Source organism: Mytilus edulis, chromosome 13 (genome assembly GCF_963676685.1).
Source record: "Mytilus edulis chromosome 13, xbMytEdul2.2, whole genome shotgun sequence".
NCBI classification, from domain to species: Eukaryota; Metazoa; Mollusca; class Bivalvia; order Mytilida; family Mytilidae; genus Mytilus; species Mytilus edulis.
The window spans coordinates 73,138,707-73,162,966 of NC_092356.1; the positions used below are offsets into that span (position 1 = coordinate 73,138,707).

The window sequence follows — 24,260 nt, forward strand, 5'->3', positions numbered from 1 at the left end:
GATGTCGTTAGTCCATCCCAAAGCATAGAATATAGCATATCATCAAAGGCCTAAGGTTGAACTAATCCTCTTTCTTTGGCTTTCCAAAGCACGCTCTCTAGTCTGAAACTCGAGGTAATGACTCTCTCGTCTGTTCCTTGACGTGTGCTATCACATTTCTTTCAGTAACCCCTTCTCCTTTGCCACACTACCATAAACACTGTCTAGCTTCTGTTTTATCTCTTGAACTGAATGAAATCTCTTGGCAAACATTCCAGCTTCTCCATGCAAAGATCTTATAACGGTGTTGAATATTGCATCTTTGTCATAAATCTGTCTTCTTGCCTCAAATGTTACATCTCCAGCTTTGATTTCAGTTCCAGAAAACCATGGTATGTCCTTTGGATGATAAATAACTGTTAAAAGGACTGTTTCTTCTTGTTTTCTTATTTTGACGGAATAGGTGGCGTTTGTAAATCAAGTTTGGCCTCCGATTCCTCCTTAGTTTACCTTTCCCTTTATCCTAAAAAAAATCATATCATTCAATCAGTAAAATCCTCTGATGCATCTGCCTTGTGTTTGACTCCCATCTTTGAAAATGCATTCATCATCTTATAAATGTGAGGATCTATCTCCAATGATGGACATTTTGGTTGATGAGTGATGACTTCATCTCCTCTTGTAGCCAAGTGATAAGTATGCATGTATTCAACTTATCTGATTATGGCAATAAGTGTAAGTACTAAAATCAAAATATGCAGTAAAAAAGAAAACGAAAAGTACAAAATCAATTGCAAAGTATGCAATACAATGTACACTCACCAAATAATAAAGTAAATAATCAGCAATGTATACTTCCTCTAAAGGGGTTAGACAGAAATGTGAAACTTTTATGTTCCCACTTCTTAAATTTAGGACACAATCATATCCCAACTCAGTGTCAAAGCTAAATAATCTGTAAAATAACAAATTCAATGTCTACTAGTGTCAACTCAAGTACCTAACTATCAAACTATCAAAGAACTAACTCACATGATAGCGTAACTCACATGTACGTTTACATAAAATAAGGAAAATACGCAATGCGTGTATAAGCAGGTATTTGTTAGATATAGGATTTCATGCACATGCATCTTACATAGCACAAAAACACATAATGACAAATAGAAATAATTTAAAGAAAGCCTTTGAAGTAAAAATTTTAATCACAAAAATACTGAACTCCGAGGAAAATTCAAAACAGAAAGTCTTATCAAATGGCAAAATCAAAAGCACAAACTCATCAAACGATCGGTCATCTGTTATATTCCTGACTTTTTCTTATGCAGAAAGTACTCCTTTGAAGTAAAATACAGTGAAAGCAAAGTTACGCAAAATAGTAGAAATAGGCGTCTGTCAATAAATCTAAATGTCAATTAAATAAATAATAAAATGAACTAAGTAAATAAATATACTAATCAATTAACTAATTTAATTACAATCTGTATATACTCATACCTTTAACTAATCAACATAAGTCATAAAACATACAAAATACAATACTATAAACTAAATATATAAAAATGCACAGTCAATTACTGTAAAACCTATAAGTCTATTACATACTCCCCAAGATGTTAAATGACGTCTCGTCATTTCTTGGATGATGGTGTCTTCATAATGTCGACTATTTTCTTCGCTGCTTCTGACTGTGAATCCTGGAATATACGGATCCACGGACTCTAGTGTCATACCATTATTTCTGTCTAAGTTGTGACTTCTTAGCGGCTTCTAAAGTAACTTTTAAGGCGTGGTCTAGTCTCTGAAACAGATGTTTTGTGTAGTTTGATCCTATGGCATCTTTCCTCAAGCTAAAACAATTTCCACTGGTAGTCTTGGATAACCGGCGAACATCAAATAAAATGCTGAGTAGCCACTATGATCATGTCTGATGCAGTTGTATGCATAAACGAGTGGTCTAATATAAGCTGTCCATGTCCTCGTTTGCTTTGTCCCTAGTATTCTTAACATTCCAAGTAGTTTGAGGTTAAACCTCTCACACATACCATTACCATGTAGATGGCTGCAAGTAGTGCGAGTCTTTTTCATTCCTGTCAGATGGCAGAGTTCCGTGATGGCTTTTGACTCGAAATTTGCTCCCTGGTCTGAGTGTATCTTCTCAGGAATCCCGTAATGTATTTGTTCAGTAAGGCTGTTGTCTGGTTTCTGGTATGAATAGCTTTGGAGATTCTGTGGAAAATGGTCGGTGACTCCAGTGTAGGGTAATCCATACATACCAGTTGCAGAGGTGAAGTAGTTTTGATATAAATAGTGGTGCTCTATGCATGGCTGGGTAATACCTTCCTCCTGGTGCATCATTCACAGTGCGCAATGTACTCTTCCACATCCTTTGCCATTACAGACCAGTTAAAGCGGTCTCTCAGTAGTGACATAGTCCTTTCCTTGCCTGGGTGACCCATGTCGATGTATAATACTAAGGCGTTTCTACCTCAGGAATAGATTACCTTAGCTGTATTTGGCAAATCTTTTAGGAATATATTATCCTTTATTATGATCTTCAACTTCGTACTTTATTTGGCCTTTTTAACATTTTTTGATTCGCGCATGACTGATGAGTCTTTTGTAAACAATGCGCGCGTATGACGTAAATATAAAAATAAATCCTGGTATATGTGATGAGTTTATTTACAACCACTGAGTCGATGCCACTGCTGGTGGAGTTTTAATTTCCCGAGAGTATCACCAGCCCAGTAGTCAACACGTCTGTGTTGACTTGAGTTATCATTGATATGTTTATAATTATAAATACACTGTTAACAAAACTTTAATATTTTGAAATTCTAAGGCTTTTCTACCTCAAGCATAGATTACCTTAGCTGTATTTGACAAAACGTTTAGGAATATTTGGTTCTCAATGCTCTTTATTACGTACTTAATTTGGCCTAAGGTCACTGATGAGTCCTTTGTCGACGAAACGCGCGTATGGCGTAAATATAAAATTTGAATCCTGGTACTTCTGCAAAATTAACACGAAAAGAAATTGGGAACAAAAAAAGGGAAGAACATCCAGATTTGATGACGAAAGTAATTGCGAGGAACTTTTGGAAAAATCAAAAGTGTCTTTTTCTAAATTAATTTAGAAGAACCAGAACATTTGCTATATAAGTATTATAAACTTTAAATAAATAGAGAACATTTTTATTACTTGAATCAATTAAAATTAAACAAACAGATAGTTTTTAGATTTAGAATAACATTACAATGTAAGTAGAAACAACAAGGTTCAGCTGTCCAATAACATCGAAGGCTCTACGTAACGCTTAGAAGAGAAACCCTTTTTTTACAATTAGAACATTAATTAACTTATAAGCATGTTGATAAGTCCGATATTTTAAATTGAATGATGATCTAATAAAAAAGGTCTATAATCTCTAGCATCTAAGAATACAACAATACATGTGAGTATAGCAGGCCAATTAATATTGTAAGCTTATTGGCTGCCTCTAATCAAGATTACAGGACTATAAATGCATTGATTGTCATATTTTACTAATTTTAGCACGAAGAAAAAAATAATTGGTCATATAATATTTTTTCTTTAGTTTATTATTAGTCAGAATATTAAAGGGGGTTTTACAAAATATTCTACATTTCAAAACGATATATATATATATATAATAGTTCGCCAAATGTAATTATTATGTTTTGGTCACTCAACTTTAATATACGAGGTTCACATAAGATAAGCGTGTTGATATACATACGATGATGAACTTATGCTATCTTCTTCTGTGTCTTAGCTCAAAATTAACCTTAAATAAAGCAATAGAAAATTCATTCAAAGTGAATCTGAAAGAAATGGAATATTTGTGTCCTATTAAATGCCAAGCAAATAACCATGTAAAATGCTGCTGCGCATGCGAGATTTCACAATTAGAATTGTACTCCAATATCACCATTAATCCACTATTCGTTGAAAAACTGGATGTGACAGGTCGTAGTTCAATTTTATTTGATCCGTACGAAAAGAACGTAAGTGAAACGAATTTTGAATTGGTTTATCAAGATGGCTTCCTTCGCAGTTATCCGGTGAATATGTGTATATACAATATTGTAACTATTGACTTGACAAATAATAAATTTGTAGAGGTAGGAGACGTTTCATGTTTAGTGAACCTCGATACTCTGATTCTTAAATATAACTTGATTACCTATGTTTCAAATAGAACATTCGAAGAACTGAAAAAACTAAGAAAAGTCGATCTATCCTACAATCGACTTAAATATCTGGATAACAACTTGTTTGCTAGTAACACGGTCTTTTTCGCAGATTTTTCTGGCAATTACTTTAAAGAAATTGATGTTTCAAATGTTTTGCATGATGTGACTTGCAATTTCAATTTTGAAAACAATAATGGTCACATGACCATAACAAACCATGACAACATACAGTTAGGTTCTGACGTCACCGAGTTCTGTGGACATCTAAATTCGATAACAACTCATTGTCAATAAATCCCATTTTACTGGTCAGTGATAATATAAATCCAAATGAAATAGTGAAGTATACTTCCGGCGGAAGTCTGGCATTGGGCGGGTCCATGTATGTTTGTGACTGTGAACTGGCGGAAGTTATACAACTTGAATATCCAGATTTTAAACGCTTGGCGTCCAAAGAATTACATGAAAGTCGTTGTCAAAGTCCAGAAACTTTAAAAAAATAAAGACATTTACGAAGTATGGGAAAACAAATCTCTTCATGACGAGATGATTTGTGATTTAACCATTCCCGATGGATGCACAAGTTTTCAAATGAGGAATACATTGAGCGATGGGTGTTCTATTGATCCATACATTTCTGGATGCAACTTTTTATGTCCTACAAAATCTGATGGGTGTTAATGTCGCTGCACGTCGCAGCCAAGTAAAAAGAGGCTGATAGTGGACTGTTCTAATCAGAATTGTACCGATCTTCCACGTGTTATTCCGAAGTCCAAATACACGGTCACTCTTATTATGTCGAATAATAAGATTACAACTGTAAATTGCAAGTACTATTATGAAAACATAGGTGTTTTGGATCTTAGGGGAAATTTTGTTAAGTATCTTGGTGACGATATCGGTAAGATGACGTCAGCCACGGAAGTGCGACTGGATGACCACGAATTGAAAACTCTTCCTAAATCAATTCAAATTCTTCAACCAAATGTTTTTCATTTTGGACTGAAAGGAATAGCTTGCATATGTGATCACATTTGGATTGGTGAATGGCAAAAATACAGACCTTCAAACGCTAAAAACTTTGATAAATTGAATTGTTTGAGCAATAACATTACGATTGAGAAGTACATAGAAGAAGCTGAGTGCGACATCGAAAGCTTCGAACTCACAACTTGGATTTTATTTTCAATCATCATCACTTCAATAGTAGGCTTTTTAACATTAGTTTACTATTTTCGTTTTGAAATATTGATATTAAGACGTTTGAAATTCTCAAAGAAACAATATTTTCCCAATGAAATCGATTGTTACATATCCTATGATGGCGAGAACGAGGATGTTCGAACTTTTGTATTTAATCTCGATAGTTTTCTACGTAAACGTGAGTTTTCGACATATATCACTTGCCGGGATGCTGAGTTAGGTGAAACGAGAGAAAACAACATCTTGATACATATTAAGAAATGCAAATACGTAGTAATTATCCAATCTAGCAACATGTATACAAAGAATAACATTTATCATGCTTTTTACCGGCAGGAATATAGATTAGCGTGGAACCGCTTCATGCAGGGTAATTTGAAAAACATTCTTGTTATTGATTTTGACAATGAAAGACCTGGAAAATATTTCCATAGGAAAACTATCGCTTTGTACAGATTGGGGATGGGACTGTCTGTGTCAAACAGGAAAATTTCACTTTATGAAAAAATACTTGAAACGTTTAGTAAACCTGTTCATTCTAAACAAGTGTTGAGAAATGGATGGATGAAAACAAAGTTTTAATTCTGCATCAAATGGTTTTCATTATATATCATAGTGTTTTACAATTCATAGATATCGAGTTTACTTGTTGATAGATGTGTCTTAACCCTTACAATTTGAAAAACACTCATTTGAAAGTTCAGCGCGACACTTTCTTAATGATCCGGATATATTTATGTATCCAAAATGTGCAGAATAACATGGGATATTTTATTTTTTTTTGAATTTTGAAAAAAGTACGAATTTTATTTTCCTACCAAATTATTCCTGCTAATTTGCATAATCCTGGTAGGAATATACAATATTCCTACTAAGAAATTCCTGCTAATTTAAATTTTTCGGCTATTTTCCGTGTGGATTCCTACTACTGTCCGACTAGAATATCACTCTTTTATGGTAGGAATTCAGAGCAATATTCCTACTATATTCTATGTACATTCCATATGGAACATTTCGTACAGGTTGATTAAATGTCTAGTTTTAAAGCTCTTGACGGTTAAATTTTCTTGTAATTTGAATTTAAAAAAACCCTTGGGCTTTGATAATCCTATTTCAATAAAACATTGATGAAGATCTCCTGGTCTTACAAGTTGTATCTAGCTTTATACATGAAATGTCTCGTTGATTGTATTTATCTATTGCATTCCTGTCAGTTTTATGTATGTTTATTAAGTTATTTACTAGTATCTACGGAATCATTTGAGAAGCAAACATTTCAATAAAACACATCATCTATTATTGCCTAGGCAATTGAATTTATTAATACTGAATTGGCACAGACGCACTGATATTAAAGGTGGTGCGTTTCGCAATGGTTTATGAGGTCTTTTCCATTTAACTTTTTAATTTGGTTTATAATAATTTTGGTTTTGAATACTGTATTCATTCAAACAAAGAAAAAAAACCTAGTAGAATGTAATGTGTAAATAAGACGTGTAGTAACTAATCAGGATATGCAGGGAGTAGATTCGTTATAGAAAAACACTCAGACCTTTACTTATAGACTTAGTGTCTTATTGTTGTTAGCGATGAGCGATAGATAAACACCTTGCCACGTCCTGTCAGTGTTTAAGATGGGTTTTTTTCCTGCTTCATGATCACTATCCATGCCAAGTCAGGAGTCTGCAGGTTAGTTGTTGTCGCTGGTACATGTCTGTCATATTTGTCTTTCGTAATATATTAGACTGTCGGTTTTTCTCAATTGATTTTTTTCACGTCGCTGCCTTTTAGTCTAATATACAGTATGGGTTTCCTCATTGTTGAAAATTGCCTATAATTGCTTACATCCAATTCTTTTGAACTTTGGTGAATATAAAATTGTCTAATTGACATTCTTACCACATTTTCTTTGTTTTGTTTTGTACAGTAGAATTTAATATGTAAACATGCCATATGATTATTTTCCAGTATTCAGATAGTAGACTCAAGTAAAAGACTGGTAAATTGACCAGAAAGACAGTAAAATGTATTCCCTATAATGTTCGTGTAAATACATCTACTACCGTGTAATCTCCTTTTTTGTACATATCAATCGTTTTCAAAAATCGTACATTTAACAGTCTGTTATAACTCTGTATAGAATGGTTTTCATTATATATGGTAGTGTTTTACAATTTATAAGTATCGAATGTACTTGTTGATAGATGAGATACATTCGGAACCATTGAAATATGCAAATCCGGCGAAGAACTTTCGTAATGATACCGAGTTAAATATCCAAAATGTGCCGACAAAAAAGGGATCAATTAAATACCAAGTCGGTTGATAGTATTAACTATGGCATTCCTGTCAGTGATCTGTATATATAAATAAGTCGTGTACAGTAGTAGTTAACCAGGATATGCAGCAAGTAGATTCTTTATACAATAAAACTCTGATCTGTACTTCTTATAGCGTCTTTTTGTTGTAAGAGATGAGGACAATACCATGTCACGTCCGTTTTGTGTTTTTGATGTTTTTTTTCCTGCTCTTTATCATCATTATCCATCCCTCCGGTCATGTGTAAGCAACAACCATCAATCAAGGAAATAATATCGTATCAACTGGGAGATATGTACTGATATAATATTGTGCTGCTAAAATGTTGCTACATACATGTAGAAATGGAACATTTACAATTGAAAATCTGTAACTATCTCTTTGTTGTAAAGCTTTGTTTCTTAACCGACCATCGTTGTTAAGAATCGGTGAATCTGTTACTTTTCTGCTTGATAATATTTATGTAAGTTTCGGCAACAAAGTTTATGGACATGATGTGGGTAATCCTATGTGCAATAATTTCACCCCTGTAATAGCAGACTTGTTTTTTTTTCTTCTTGTTTTTGTACTGTTATGAATCACAGTTTTTACGTACATAAATATATGTTGCTTGGTTTTACCCGAGTCAAATGATATTGCTTTGTTTTGTAAAATGTTACTTATAAAAATAAAGCGAGATGGTATGATTATCCATCAAAGTTCAAATAAATGGATGCAATCAATAAATGGCAACAAAGTTGAATTCGACGATAAGATACTGGAAACTCAACGAATGTTTAATGAATGGTCTATTGATAACTATTTTTGATACAATATTTTGTTTATAGAAATCTGAATATGATAAATATATATATATTTCCACGTATATAATAGCAGACGCTGTATTTTAAATGTTGACATTTCGGAAGACATCGAACTACGACATCAACATAATCAGATTAGCAAGATTGTTGATGAATTAATTGGTTAATTGTTAAAACTGGTTACAGTCTAAATTCAAAATCTACATGTGAGTTTTGAATCCAAGCAGTATGTGTGATTTTAAAATAAATTTTTGAATGAAGAAAACCTAAGATGGTAAATGTAGTTCGAAAACGAAAATGGGACGAACGCAAGGAAGGACTGACGGACGAAAGAACGAACAGAGAGAAGGACGATCAAGAATAACACTTAATGTTGGATACGTCATACAAAACAAATATGACATACATTAACAAACGACAACCACTGGATTGCAGACTCGTGACTTGGGACATATATAAGACAATATAAAAAAAACTCAATGGTAATGGAGAGAAATTCATCTCGTTTTTCGTGTATATCCTTGAAACATTAAAATAATAAAAATATATATAAGGCTTTTACAAATCAGACAGCAAAAAGTGAGTGAAAATTTATTGTGTACAAATAGTAAAACTTCAACAAGTGGAAAAACATTTGAATTTGAAAATTACACAATACATACAGAAACATTCATCACAAATAAATAATTAATTAACATGCAATACTGTTGAGCTTATACCGATAATAAGCATTTTATAGGATTGTAAATATTTATATGTGTAATAAATACATCTAGCAAAATAATTCATATAGATGTTATAAACTGTCCACAGGAGTGGAGTGGATCGTAACCCTTGGCTAGCGAAGATGGGTCCGAATAGAGTCCTTAATTTCTGTATACTTTAATTATAGAGGTTATTATTTTCTCTCTATTCTTCCTAATTTTTGTCAATTCTTCTCTTTTCTTTATATTTCAGCACCCAATTATTTGTATTCTTGGTCCATTATATACCCCTATTCTGTTAACCCCATCCATGCCCTGAGTATACACATTCAACATATATTTTCGAAAAACTCCTACATTTCTACATACTATTAGAGAATGTTACTTATAGATATTAAATACGCTTGTGGAATTATAGTTTGAAATTCTTGTTATTTCTAATATGTTTTATGTGTACAGAAAAGGACTGCATTAACAGCGTTCATTTCTCCCCTCACATTCTATCTGAAATTTTCAGAAAAACATTTTCCCGCCAAAACTTTTCATTTTTAAATGCTTGCTTGTATATATATGATCGATAAGCACATTAAATTACTTTCACTAATTTTAGGTCTGAAAATATCATTTCAAATGCCTGCATCGAACATCATTAAATAAATTTAAACCAATTATGACAGAAAATATCTAAAATGTGTCGTTTGAGGACTGAAAATAAAAGTTAATTCACAAAAAAAACTTCCGTTTGTCTACACACTCTGCAAGAAGTCATTTAACAGTGCTTTTTGTATAAAAATACAATTAAATCTTCGAGAACACTCCGACACTAGCCTTGAACATTCAGTTGCAATCTGATTGGCCGATACAGAATTAACAGGATCTTAAAAGACTACCACAACTTAAATGATGTGGTAATGTAACCTTTCATTCCACGGATCGTTTTAAAGAGGCAAAACCAAACCTGAAAGTTCCGGTCTGCCACATGATAAACATCATCTTTGGCTATTGCGTTATGTTTGCATTAACAAATTTAGAATACTAAATTTACAAATCTGCTGGTACCCTTTGATCTGATTGATTCTGAAATCGATATGATGTTAATACTCTAATATTGATAAAAAATATTGATAACAACTTTGAAAAGGGTGCAATAAGCTTACGTGGTATGTGAGAATCAATTGCTAGAAGAAAAACAACTTGATGAAAAAATTTAACATGGACAATAAATGTAGGTGGGTTATGTCCTGATAATGACAAACTATACTATATAAATAAGTAGATATAATTTTGATTCATAAAATATCGTCGAAATTGCATTTATACATCGCTAGAGAAGCGTACGTACTCAGTAAAATGGATGTCAATAGATCCATATTTAGTGTACATTCCAACATGTATAGGCTTCAGTGAAATATTTCGAGCTGCAACGCATGCGGGATTTATCTCTCCGTTGCATCTTTCAATCAGCCCATGATGTGGCGTCTTCTTGGCGAGAAATTAGGGTGCTATTAGCACGCCATGGGATTTACGTGTAAGCTATAGTGATGTTGCCTTAGAAATATTTCAAACTTGTTGTGATTCAGTGTCTGACCTATCTCTTTTAAAACATAATCTGCAACATTTCGCTTTTGCAGATTCCCGAACTAAGTCATCTAAACTCATACAAAGTGCAGCACAAAGAAAAAAGAAGGCACTTCCCCAGCCGAGTCCGTAGCCAGACCCGTAATAGTGACTTGCTATGCTCTTATCCATTTCTATTCCAGCTGGATATATCACCAAGGCAATTGTAGCAGCCATTGCTGAAAATAAGAACACAAAATATATGTAAAAAATACTGATAAAAAAGAAAGAAAGTCAACCGAAATATCAATATAAAGAAGAATCATTCAAAGAACCTTTAATGAGCAAGCGAGAATCAATAAGGATTTTGGAATTAATATCTGCAACACTGTAAAGTTGCAATCCTATATGTGATATTTTTAAGCACTCTATACAAGAGCCGGCGCAATGTATAGCAATCAAATGACAACTCTTCAAGCTAACATTTCAAATAAGGATTAATCGGCAAATCTGCCTGAAAATAAATCACAGCTAAAACGATTACCAGATAGGAATCACAGCTAAAACGATTACCAGATAGGACATGGGTCTTTATGTTGAATGTTATGTATTAATGTTACGAGGTACACACTCAAGTAGTATAGTTGTTAAATAGAAAAGCAAATCTAAAATACGAAATTATATCAATACTTTACTTAGTGTCTTTTAGTTGTTATAAAATTGAGAATGGAAATGGGGAATGTGTCAAAGAGACAACAACCCGACCAAATAAAAAACAACAGCAGAGGGTCACCAACAGGTCTTCAATGTAGCGAGAAATTCCCGCACCCGGAGGCGTCCTTCAGCTGGCCCCTAAACAAATATATACTAGTCCAGTGATAATGAACGCCATACTAATTTCCAAATTGTACACAAGAAACTAAAATTAAAATAATACAAGACTAACAAAGGCCAGAGGCTCCTGACTGGGACAGGCGCAAAAATGCGGCGGGGTTAAACATGTTTGTGAGATCTCAACCCTCCCCCTATACCTCTAACCAATGTAGAAAAGTAAACGCATAACAATACGCACATTAAAATTCAGTTCAAGAGAAGTCCGAGTCTGATGTCAGAAGATGTAACCAAAGAAACAAGTACCCAGCCTAGTTCACAGTATGTTTTTGTTGGATGTATATCCATTGGTATTCATCTGAGTTAAGACTTTTTCAACTGAGTTTTTTTGTATATTTAGTTCTTATGTTGTACTGTTACACCACTGTCCCAGGTTAGGGGATGATCGGGATCCCGCTAACTGTTTTAACCCCGCCAAATTCTGTATGAATGTGCCTGTCCCAAGTCAGGAGCCAGGTTGTCGTTTGTTTATGTGTAACAGTTTAAATACATATATGTTTTTCGTTCATTTTTTGTACATAACGTTAGTTTGACATTTGAATTGTTTTATATTTGTCATTTCGGGGCCTTTCATAGCTGACTATGCGGTATGGGCTTTGCTCATTATCGAAGGCCTCACGTTGACCGATAGCTGTTAATTTCTGTGTCAATTGGTCTCTTGTGGAGAGCTGTCTCATTGACAATCATATCATATCTTCTTTTTCATATTAAACTCAATAACTACATACCACAAACGAGAAAAATCTCCCCTGCTGAATGGAAGTAATAAATTTTCTTTGGTAAAGGCGATGTACAAACACCAAGCACAGCCAATATGGCCGCCAGAAAGCCAATTGATGCTGCAAATATCATCAACCCTATCACAGCGTTCTGCCAATCTACAAATAAAACAGGTTTAAAATTAATTTTATAGATCAATTTACTGATTCGCTACTTTCGCAGAAATAAAGAAAACAATTAGATTTCTCAGAAGGAACTACAGAATGGAAAAAACAAGCATTTTTTAAAAACTGTCTTCAACAGTAATATAAATTGCTGAATATATATTTTTTTGAAATACGAAGAATATTTATCAGATTCTTTGATAATCGTATTCAACTATGCGGCTTCAGTACGGTACCTTTAAGGTTATACGGTCACGTTTAAAAACTTTCCTCGAGTCACCAGGTAATTTTTAAGAAAACTTTATTTTTCAAACTGGTCATATTGTCGATTTTGTATTTAATTTGTTATGGTCACAGATCTTTCTACATGAGACGCCAAGTTGCAAGGTCCCCCGCCAAGCCCTGTAAGGTCTCCCGCCTAACCCTGGAAGGTAGGATTTAACCGTTTTATCCATCACTTAGTTAAGACTTGGACCCCAGAAGTAGAAATTACACATCGTAAAAGGCAAATTGACGATGACCTGACAACTTATCAATAGATCTATAATACACTGTATACATGAAAAATATGCTTACAGTATAGAAACTAAAAACAATTTTGTATGCGCCGTTTCAGATCAAAATGACTGTTTTAATCACTTCCAATATAAAGCAAAACTTCCTATAGATTTTATACCAAATAAAAACCGTATTTAATTAACTCCGGAAATCAATAATTTGATTTAATAATTTAACAATGTTTATTGGGATATATGATCAGTAACATGATAATCAAAGCAATTAAACGTCAGAATTTATACAGTAGCTTCCTGATCGGAAAACATTTAAAATGTCTGATTGTAAGATTATATAATGTTTAATGAATAAGTTTAGCAGTACCAGCGATCTATATAGTCTCTGGCTTTGTTTCTGGCTGTACGTTGCAAACATTGTTGAACAATATTTGCCAAAAGTCATTAGTTGTAAAATGGTGTTTTAAATTAAGATTATGATTGATTAATTCTTGTTTTTAAACGTCCAGTGACAAATATTTCATATTAATACAGGACGAGAAGGGTCAACGGTTATACATTCAATTGATATGTTCTTCAAAGTTTTTCGTCCGAAATGAAGGGCATATAAATTTGATTGCCGATTGAAAATGAGGGTACGTTTTTTCACGTGAACAAGCAATCTACGGACGAGCAATTTGTCGTCCGGAATGGAGGGAACAAATTATATTGCCTATTTAAAATGAAGGTACGTTTTTGTCCTACAACAATCAACCTACGGACGAGCACCTAAACGGGTAATCGCAAGTTTTATATATAACGAAAAGAAAGCAACACTCCCTACAAGAGGCCTCAGACTTTACGTCCCTATATTCCAACCAGACATTATTTTGGATGAATTTTACTGCCGGATTGGATGGATTTCATTACAATTTTATTAATACCTCAGTTGATTTTTATGGTTCAAAGTATAATTACAATAAACCCCTTCTTATATCCATTACTTTTTTAAGGTGACGAATTGGAGAGTTAATGCATAGAACAATTGCTTCTCAACACTAGTTATTACACGTGCTTTTGTTCTCATCTCTTTCCCTAATCCTTCTTTTATTCAGATGAAAGAAAGTTCAAGTCAGCTGCCAATGTTTATAGTACGAGATCCACAAACCAGAGGACACAAACTAAAATCTTCAATGTACTTTGCTGAAATGACCATTTAACAACAAAAACCACTAACATGCTAAACAAAATAACAAAACGTAAATATGAAAAAATTACATGATTTATGAATGAAGATGATGTATGAGATGTGTGAATGAAGATGATTTTGTTTTGTGAACACCACGTTAAAAAAAAAATACCAGTGTAAGTATAGTAGTTGATGTAAATCTACACAACTCGGGTAATTTTAGCCACGAGATATCAAATAAACTGGACCATTTTTAAATGTATGAAATTATGACATGTATTATATCAGGTCATGTGAAATTTTAAGAGTACCAACTCCGATCAACATGTTACTATACGATACGGACGGAAAGCAGTTCGGAATCGTTCAAAAGTTACTCGATAGAAACTATGTTGATCTCGATGAGACTCCTAGGGTGCCTGTACGACCAGGGTAGAAAAATATACCATCGGAAAATTTTTTAACTAGGGGGAATTTTTCATCGAGGAGCCGCATACAAGGTTTACGCGGGCTATCGCGGGTTATCTCGGGAAAGAATGACAATAACTACATAAACGTGCGATGATGTACATCAGATGATAAACTTTACTAACGGGTTGTAAACCTGCCCATAATAATTTGTTAAAAGGATTCGTTCCTTTGTTATTAGTTTTGGCTAATTTCTTATAATGAATATGCTCAACTCTGTATTACAGGGACTTGTAAGCAGCTTTGAACAGAACGTAAATAAACGGAAGTTTAAACACTCCATCTTAAGTAAGTTGAATAGATCAACCGTTTTATTTCGTTCATTACGTTTCCATTATAATCCCATTACTCGAGTTATCTTAGAAGGCTTACGAGGTCTTTTCTCTGGGCACATTCTGACTGTAAAATTAAGTGGTTGGTAACAGCTATCCCACATTCCGGCGTTAAAACCTGTAATAAATGAAAGTAATAAACTTATAAATGATCTTAAAATTATCAATACTATTTTATTATTATGTGCATTGCATTACTGGTGATGTGCAAAATTGAAAACCTTTGGCAAAAATATCATGTAAACTATTAGAATTATTTCTTTACTGTACGTGTTTTTTCCTTTTGCATTTTCTTTGCAATGTTTGCCTCAATATAATACAACAATATTTTTGACTGGTTTCGAAATGTTTTATTTATACGCGCATAGTCTATTATACTGTATAGCTGTTTTCTTGAATGCTACGTGTTGTTTGCTATATACCAGAAATCTGATCGCAAGGTTATAACACTAATTACCATTTTAATTAAGATTACGTGCTGTTTTCGTACTACTCCGAGGGAATTTAACAGCAAATGCCTTGGTATCCAAGACAATCATTTAAAATTAGATTTAGCGCTTAGCCTCTGTTTTGTGTTTAAGACAGAATATTGATTCAGATGTTAGCAGGCAGACTGTAAAACGTATCGATTTATCGATTAGTGCTGTGATATCATTACCGAGATTGCGTGAACGTGTTGATGGGTGTTTTCATTGAGGTCCGCCTTGAGCGTTTCTTTCATTTGTTTACAAATTAAAGCACAACAAATTGACAAAATGTACCATTTCAAATAGCTAAGCTTTTGCAAAAACACAGGACGATCAAGTTATTTAAATTCAATAAATAAACATTCGAAAAAGCAACAATTAAATACTGTTAAAGATATGACGTTTAAAAAGAGCATATTAAGAAGGGTCTTTATATTTAGTATAGTACTTTATGCTAATAAGGTAAATAACAAACACGGTATGGTAGTCGTTTGCCAATCTTGTACTTTAGAATAGAGTTGAAAAAGTAAAGTCTGCTAAAAATATTTGATAAATGTGCGTGTTGATTGTGTTTACAGAATATAGGAAAAAGACTAGAAAAAGGAGAAAAATTAAAAAAGAGAGAATACGGTTGCTAAAATATGAAGAATAGAGAATAATAGTCACAAACTATAGAGAATAGAGAAAATTAACTTAAATTTAAAAATACAAATTAAGGATCCCCTTTTAGACCCCAATAACTGTACAGTTAGAGTACATGTTGTTTACGTCACAAACGCATGTACGTATGTTTTGTACTTCATTCCAATTGTTAAGATAATGGCTCCCCACAATAGAGAACCAGAAGTAACATTTTTAAATAAACAACAGATAGATATTTACCTTCTCCGTACAACCAGTAGGCGTTGAAGATTGATCCCATTGAGAACGGTAGTGCTAATCCTATCGATGCTATCCCTCCAATTCTAAAAGGACGCCATAATTTAGCTTCTCGTAGGTAATATTCTTCTCCAAATTTCCTTAAATCTGGACTGTTTTCCCCGGTTTTAAACTTCAAAAAATTCTTCATTATTTCCCTAGATTTTCACCTTTCCTTTATGTGACAGTTAAATACTTTAACAATCACGAGATTGAATAGTTTAAATTACTATACAGACTAGAACGTGTATTCACTAAGTAAAGTATGCTTTGCAAATCAACTAGTGCGTGACGGTAAAAAGACTTAGATATATTGAGAAATCTTAATCTACACCGAACTGTCACGAATATTGTTATGTATTTCCGTTATTGGAAAATGTCGTTCGTTTTTAATAATTTATCCTCTAGTTGACATTAGAAATAGATTGCTCCGCAGCGGGAGCATTTATTATGCTGATTTTCAGTTGAAACGAATTACGGATGTCGCCTAAGGCTGTTGCTATGCAACTTTGAATTTAGCTTCAAACCCCAACAATATGTCAGAAAATCTGTCAAATGATCCTTTTATCAATAAATAGTGAAACAGATTTCTATAATTATGTTTTATTTATACAGAAATGTGTTTAACATGCTACATATACAAAACTCTTTTATATTGCTTACTTTAACTTCCACAATAGCGGAAATCAAATACGAATTACACAATTAATGTTCGGCAGTTTATGTGGCATGTGTTGTTTGGAAAGGGAAATTGTAATGGAAAAAAATAAGTATTTGTTTATTCTGATCAAATCCGTCAACATAAAATTGAAAATGGAAATTGGGAATATTGCAAGGAGACAACAACCCAATCAAAGAGCAAAACACAGCCGAAGGCCACCAATGGGTCTTGAACGAAGTGAGAAAATCCCGCAGCCGCATTACATGTTTTAATTAAAAACGTTCAACCTTTACGATATGTTATATCATGAGGATGTGGTATATATATGTCCACTATCTATGAGATCAGGAACTGCGTGAAAAGCCAATTGGGAGGTAGGAGAACAGTAAAAGGGAATTATGTTCGCTTAGATAATGGTTTACTGTTGGAATACCCCTGATATCATTTCCAAAACCGATTTACGGTTCACAAGTTTTCCCAATCATGAATGAATTGATAGTTAGAGGAGACTTTGTACTCAATGGAAATAGTCAAAAATAAATTTCGCCAAAATTTGTTTCTTCATAATTAGTGATTTCAAAGAAAGTTTTGTGACGCTATTCCATACTAGTGAGTACTGTGATTACTGTGCGTACTACTATTACGGGTTTTAAGAAGAACCACGTTTCCCGGGTCTTGTGAAGAACCACGTTTTCGTAAATTTGAGTTTAATTGAGGCATGGAGCGAGCTGGCATGTCAGTAACTGCTGGTAGTCCCTTGTTAATTTGTGTATCATTATCATTTTGTTTAGTTTCTATTTAGCCTTTTCTGACTTCTGACTCGGACTTCCTTTGAACTGAGATTTACTGTGCGTATTAATTTGCGTTTGTTCATTCTTCATTGAATAGAGGCATAAGGGGAGGGGGAAACTTAGTATGACTATAAAAAAAGAAGATGTGTTATGATTACCGATGTGAGACAATTCTCCACAAAAGGCGTACATTTTCACTAAACTATTACCCATTTTTTTTAGGGGCCAGATGGAGCCCGCCTCCGGGTGCGGAATTTTCTAGCTGTGTTGAAGACCCATTGGTGGCCTTTCTGTTCTTTGGTCGAGTTGTTGTCTTTTTGGCACATTTCCCATTTCCATTCTCAAATGAGCAAAGTCCATACCACATAGTCGGTTATAAAAGGCCCCGATATGGCAAATGTAAAACTATTCAAACGAGAAAACTAATGGCCTAATGTATGTACAAAAAATGTACGAAAAACAAATATGTAACACATTAACAAACGACAACCACTGAGTTACAGGCTCCTGACTTGGGACAGGGTAGAATACATACAGAATGTGGCGGGGTTAAACATAGTTTGCCAATACGTTTGCATTGTTGAAGGCCGTATGCTAATCTTTTAAATTAGATCTTAACCTGAAGTTCTATGTCATTTGAACTTTGATGGATAATCGGAGAGAAAACACATGTATATATACTAGTTCATGCCACAAAAAAACTAATATGAAAAAAAGTTGGTGAAAAAAGACTTACGTTTAGCAGTGAACCAATTTGTACATAAGCTTTCTTAATGAATTTTAAGTAAAAATCGAATATTAAACGTACAAATTCTTTATAGATAATATGCATGTAACTCAGACGTGTGAAATCACTGACAGATAAGGAGGGAATGTGACATTTAAAATAAAATACAAAAGACTATTACAGTAATATCATTCGCGGTCTTTCGATAAATATGTGAAGTCTTGATAGATTTAAAAAAGACGTTATTTAAAACAAGCATGTGAATGCACACAATACTTCTGCAATTTGTTTTATGTTATGTATTTTATACACATTTTGTCATGTTATGGCCTCGGGGAAAGCTTACTTTATGGTTTGGGTTTTAGGTCAACGTTGAATGCCGAGTTTGCAACAACGTCCGTTTTTAATATTCTTTCTTTAGAACAGTTGTCTCATCGGTACACATACCACATCTCCATTTTTTTATATAAAAGAAGACAATACATAACTGATAAACATCTAGTTATATTTGCTCAACATGTATTATGTTAAATGGATACATGCCTGACCAAATATTTTATTTTTGTTGTTTGTTGTCTTTCGTCATCTTTAAATAATATCTTTAGATCACAATTGAAAAGGAGGGTTAAATAGCTTATTTATATAAACCTAATCCTTTAAATTATAATGTTGTGTCTCCAAGGCATAGTTTTCTAATGTAAAGAGACATTTTATTACAGATAATCAAGTAAGGACCATTCATCGTCAAACATTATCACACATTATCTTATATAATGTTGTTGGTGCTAGTAGTCTTAGTATATTAAGTTTCCAAAAGAAGATGAAATACAGTAAGTGAAATTCAAAGTAAAGGCAAATAAAAAGGGGTTCATAGAGGGCTTACAACTCCTTTGAGTGAAAAATTTCTAATAGTTTAGCATTTAACAGTCCAACATTTTTTTCGGTGTGAATATATAGTTTACGGGAATTACGACACCTTGGAAAAAATTCGCATACACACCTGCATATTGTTCGATAATCAATAGTCAATGTTGTGGTTGTCGATTGTTTATGTGTTACTTATTTGTTTTTCGTTCATTTTTTTTTATATAAATAGGCCGTTAGTTTTCTAGTTTGAATTGTTTTACTTGTCATATCGGGGCCTTTTATAGCTGACTATGCGGCATGGGCTTTGCCTATTGTTGAAGGCCGTACGGTGACCTATAGTTGTTAATGTCTGTGTCATTTTGGTCTCTTGTGGACAGTTGCCTCATTGACAATCATACCACATCTTCTTTTTTATATTTGTGTTTAGATTATATCATACACCTTGTGTGCGCATCGGCGATTTTTTTTCACATATCGGTACACGGAACAAGATCATACTCAAATCGAAATCTACAATAATTTAAAGGTATGGCTTTAAAGGCGAACGGAAGAAGAAACCGAAAGGACACTTATGCTCATAACTCGAAGACAAATAACAAGGCCATGGAAAGAGACGAACAAAGACGACAATACAAACATGACTCTAAAACAAAACAATTAAACTGAGCAGCACTAGCTTAATAGCCATGTTTCATAAAAAAGAAGATGTGGTATCATTGCCAATGAGACAACTCTCAACAAGAGACCAACAGGACACACAAATTAACAACTATAGGTCACCGTACGGCCTTTAACAATGAGGTAAAAGTTTAAATACACCAAACGAATGAAAAACAACTGTCACATTCCTGACTTGGTACAGGTATGGTCTTATGTAAACAACTATAGATATACGGCATTGAGTACCATGATTATTAAAATATTGTAGTGGTATTGCGTCATGAGCCACATGTGTTCGGAATTTAGCCATTTTCTTTTTGCATTTATTCATTTTTATTAATTGCTGACCAATAAGTGACAACTACGTATTAAACACCTTTTTTCCTTATTCAACGTATTAAATAATACACGCAAAGGGAAATATACAAAGTAAAAAAAACACATTTTTTAACGTTGAAGTGATAATGAAGATATGATCACCAAATTTCGTGTGTAGGAAAAAAGTTAAAATTGTAAAGTTAAATTTGAAGAACATTTTAAACAAATCATTTTTTTTTTCAGTGACTTTTTTTTAAAATGCCAAATTGTTCAGCTTTTGTTGTAAGAACCACAATTGTGGAATATAATTCTGTTAATCATTAGTGCTATGCAATGACTCATATGCAATCTTAATTTGTCAATGCTTTTTAAACAAAGATTGTTTAATCTTCAGATTCAATACAATTTTTGAAAGGTTAAGAAAAAAAAAATTACATTCTTCAAATTGATAACCATCTACGATATTGAAAATTCCAGGAATTCCTCCAAAATAATCTGATTAAAAGAAGAGTGCATTCAATTGTGAAAAAATATTAATTTTTTTTACTCGTTTACAAATTACGTTTCTATAGCTATGATATATATCCGTTGGCTATTGATATACACTTTTAAAAGTCCCATACCAGTTTACAAGAAAACTGTATATAAAAATAATAAACAAACCATACAAAAGACGTATTTAACAACCTCTTTTTTCATAAGAGATTCAACATGATAACACTTCGCATTTCCACAGTTTTAATTCAGTGCATATATCAAACGTACATAGGATGTAAGGGAGATAACCGCAACATAATTTGCTGCTAGGTTTGTGTTTCATTTCAATAGCTTCTAGCGTGTGGACATACGATTTTCGCTGTGTGTGTCAAGTAATGGCGGTTTCGACGCGAAGACTAATCGCTTAGGTTCAATAAAATCGATTTTATATAGATAAGACCGTTGGTTTTCCCGTTTGAATGGTTTTACACTAGTAACTTTTGGACCCTTTAAAGCTTGTTATTCGGTGTGAGCATAGGCTCCGTGTTGAAGGCCGTACATTGACCTATAATATGGTTTACGCTATTTTATAAATTGTTATTTGGATGGAGAGTTGTCTCGTTGGCACTCATACCACATCTTCCTATATCTAAGTCAGAAGTTTTACTCCCTTTTTGATTTATAACTAATGTCCTCCTGTGGGGTTGATGACTCGAATGTAGGACAGAAGTCACAGGATAAAAAGTCACAGACAAAAAGTCACGGACAAAAAGTCACAGGACAGAAAGTCACAGGATTAAAAGTCACAGACAAAAAGTCACGGACAAAAAGTCACAGGACAAAAAGTCACAATTCATTTTTTCTGATTATTTTCTTTGACAAAAAAGGCTTATTTCTACAAAAATATTTTTGTATTTTTCTTCAACTATTGTATAATAACCAATTTTGTAAACAAAATTTATCCAAAAATATCAATGATGATTAAATAATTGTTAAAAAAAAATAAAAAAATGTCAAAGTGGCATGGCACTTAAATTGCTTCATTGTGCCAAGAAATCTTTTTTTTTTACACAATTAAAATTAAATAATTCTTTATTTTTAAAGTATAATGAAACATTTCCTAAACTTTAATGTGAATATATGTATTAAAAAGTAAATATTTCAAGATATTTCTCTTACATATTCAAACAATTGTCAACAGATTATTTATGACTTTTTGTCCTACCAAATTTGTGACTTTATGTCCTGTGACTTTTTGTCCTGTGACTTTCTGTCCGTTTACCGTTGACTCTTTGGCCCATTCCCCATTTCCATTCTCAATTTTAAGTGTAAACTGTAAATAAAGCCTCCGCGTGCGGGAGTTTCTCGTTGCATTGTAGACCAATTCAGTGGTGGCCTTCGGCTGTTGTCTGTACTTTGGTCGGTTTTTTTTCTCTTTGATACATTCCCCATTTCCATTCTCAAATTTATTATCTAGTGTTTAATATTTTTAAAAGTTGGGCATACACTTGAAACAAAACAACCACTTTCAATTGAAGAATATGCTGATAAGCTGAAAGGAGTAGGTCCAGTAAGACCCCTTTTTGGCCCAAAAATATAGCAGTTTTACAAAATTGTTAAAATGTAACCTTTACTGTTATAACACTGTCCCAGGTTAGGGGAGGGTTGGGATCCCGCTAACATGTTTAACCCCTCCACATTATTTATGTATGTGCCTGTCCCAAGTCAGGAGCCTGTAATTCAGTGTCGTTTGTTTATGTGTTATATATTGTTTTTGGTCCATTTTTTTTTATACAAATAAGGCCATTGGTTTTCTCGTTTGAATTGTTTTACATTGTCAAATCGGGGCCTTTTATAGCTGACTGCGGTATGGGCTTTGCTCATTGTTGACCTATAGTTGTTAATGTCTGTGTTATTTTGGTCTCTTGTGGATAGTTGTCTCATTGGCCATCATACCACATCTTTTCTTTTATATTTAATTTATCTTTTTGAAAGTAGATGGCTTCTTCTACATAAAAATGGGCTGTTTTTTGAAAATGCCATGTATCGGATACTAGCATCATTAAGTCATGCTAAATAACCGAAATCTTCACAATTTTAGCATTTTAGTTAAATTTTAGACGGTTTCCGTCTAAAACGAAAGTGGCCGCAATTGTGTTAATTCTTTATATTGAAATATAAGTTGTATTTGATAAAAATGCATAACAATATAAAGGTTGAGGATGAACACGGATGCGGCCACTTCCATTTTTGACAAAAAACATGTGAAAAGTGACAATTTTTGGCATATTTGATAGATTTTTCATATTTAAGCTTGATTCCGAGCGTTTTAATGACTAAATCAGTTAAAACCTTTCACATAAAACAATTCCATCAACTGAAATAGACACGTAAGTGTTTTAAAAGTGTCCAAAATCTTTCGTCAGATGAACTTAAAATTTGGGGCCGAAATCTGCCCTTACCGTACCTACTCCTTTATAGACAATAAACTAATCAAATTATTATTTTGCTTTCTATTAAACAAATCGGTTTCTAACGCCAATATATGTACAAGAACAGATGTTTTATACAATTCATAACATGAAATGTCACAAAGAGAAAACGAAGGTATTAAAGAACCTTTAGATTTACCATAATAATAGTAGTGAAACAAAGACATCAACTAATAAAATGTAGAAAACATCGTTTACTTTAAACATATTTTATTTCAAAAATTATGTACAAGACATATAGATATACATACAGTAATGCATTACTACAAAGGGAATCGGAAACAAGGTTTTCTTTATATCAATCCATCTTCTATGTTTTTAGATTTAAAACATCGTTTGATTTGTGTTCTTCTCAAGAGAGAGAACTCACGTTTATTTATTTTGAATCAATCGCAATGAAAACAGATATACAAGTTAGAAACTGAATCCAATTCTATGTTAATGAAAGTTCTGATAACACAACCATAAAAAATATAAATTTATTGAAAGTAAGTACATTTAAGAAGATAAACTTGCATCACCTGGTGCAAAACGGTATGTGTCAAAAAACTAATAACTTGTACAAAAACCCTGTAAACTTTAATCTTGTACAGTAACACAACAGGCCCTGTAATTTGGGAAATAAAAATATTCTATTCTATTCTCGTCTATACAAGAAAATTGTTGTACTGAAATGTGTCATTCTGTTACAACACTAACCCGAATAATCCAGTCGTCACAGTTTGCAATAGTTATTTAAGTTTCAGTTATCCGAGCACTGTGAGCAGTATCAGACGAATCCAATTAGTAGTATAAGTGAAAGTAATTAGAGTTATCTCTCTTATGACACTGAATTATTTTT

General features: G+C 33.2%; 2 protein-coding genes across 2 annotated transcripts in view; both read right to left on the reverse strand.

The window, feature by feature from the left end:
* Positions 1–1,824: 1,824 nt before the first annotated feature.
* LOC139500550 (uncharacterized) lies at positions 1,825–2,334 on the reverse strand. The gene has a single exon (XM_071289299.1). The coding sequence runs from the start codon at positions 2,332–2,334 to the stop codon at positions 1,825–1,827; it is 510 nt and encodes a 169-aa protein (XP_071145400.1).
* Positions 2,335–9,103: 6,769 nt separating this feature from the next.
* Positions 9,104–24,260, reverse strand: part of LOC139501797 (uncharacterized) — a 51,073-nt gene continuing 35,916 nt past the window's right edge. The window contains exons 3-4 of the mRNA XM_071291001.1: positions 12,406–12,555; positions 9,104–11,025 (exon numbers count right to left, since the gene is read on the reverse strand). Of these exons, the coding sequence (XP_071147102.1) occupies positions 10,790–11,025; positions 12,406–12,555 (386 nt within the window). The 3' untranslated portion in view covers positions 9,104–10,789. The remainder of the gene's footprint in view (positions 11,026–12,405; positions 12,556–24,260) is intronic.

What these genes read in the sequence shown, in the direction of transcription:
- LOC139500550 (XM_071289299.1), bottom strand. Translation starts at nt 2,334, where the DNA reads ATGCACCAGGAGGAAGGTATTACCCAGCCATGCATAGAGCACCACTAT.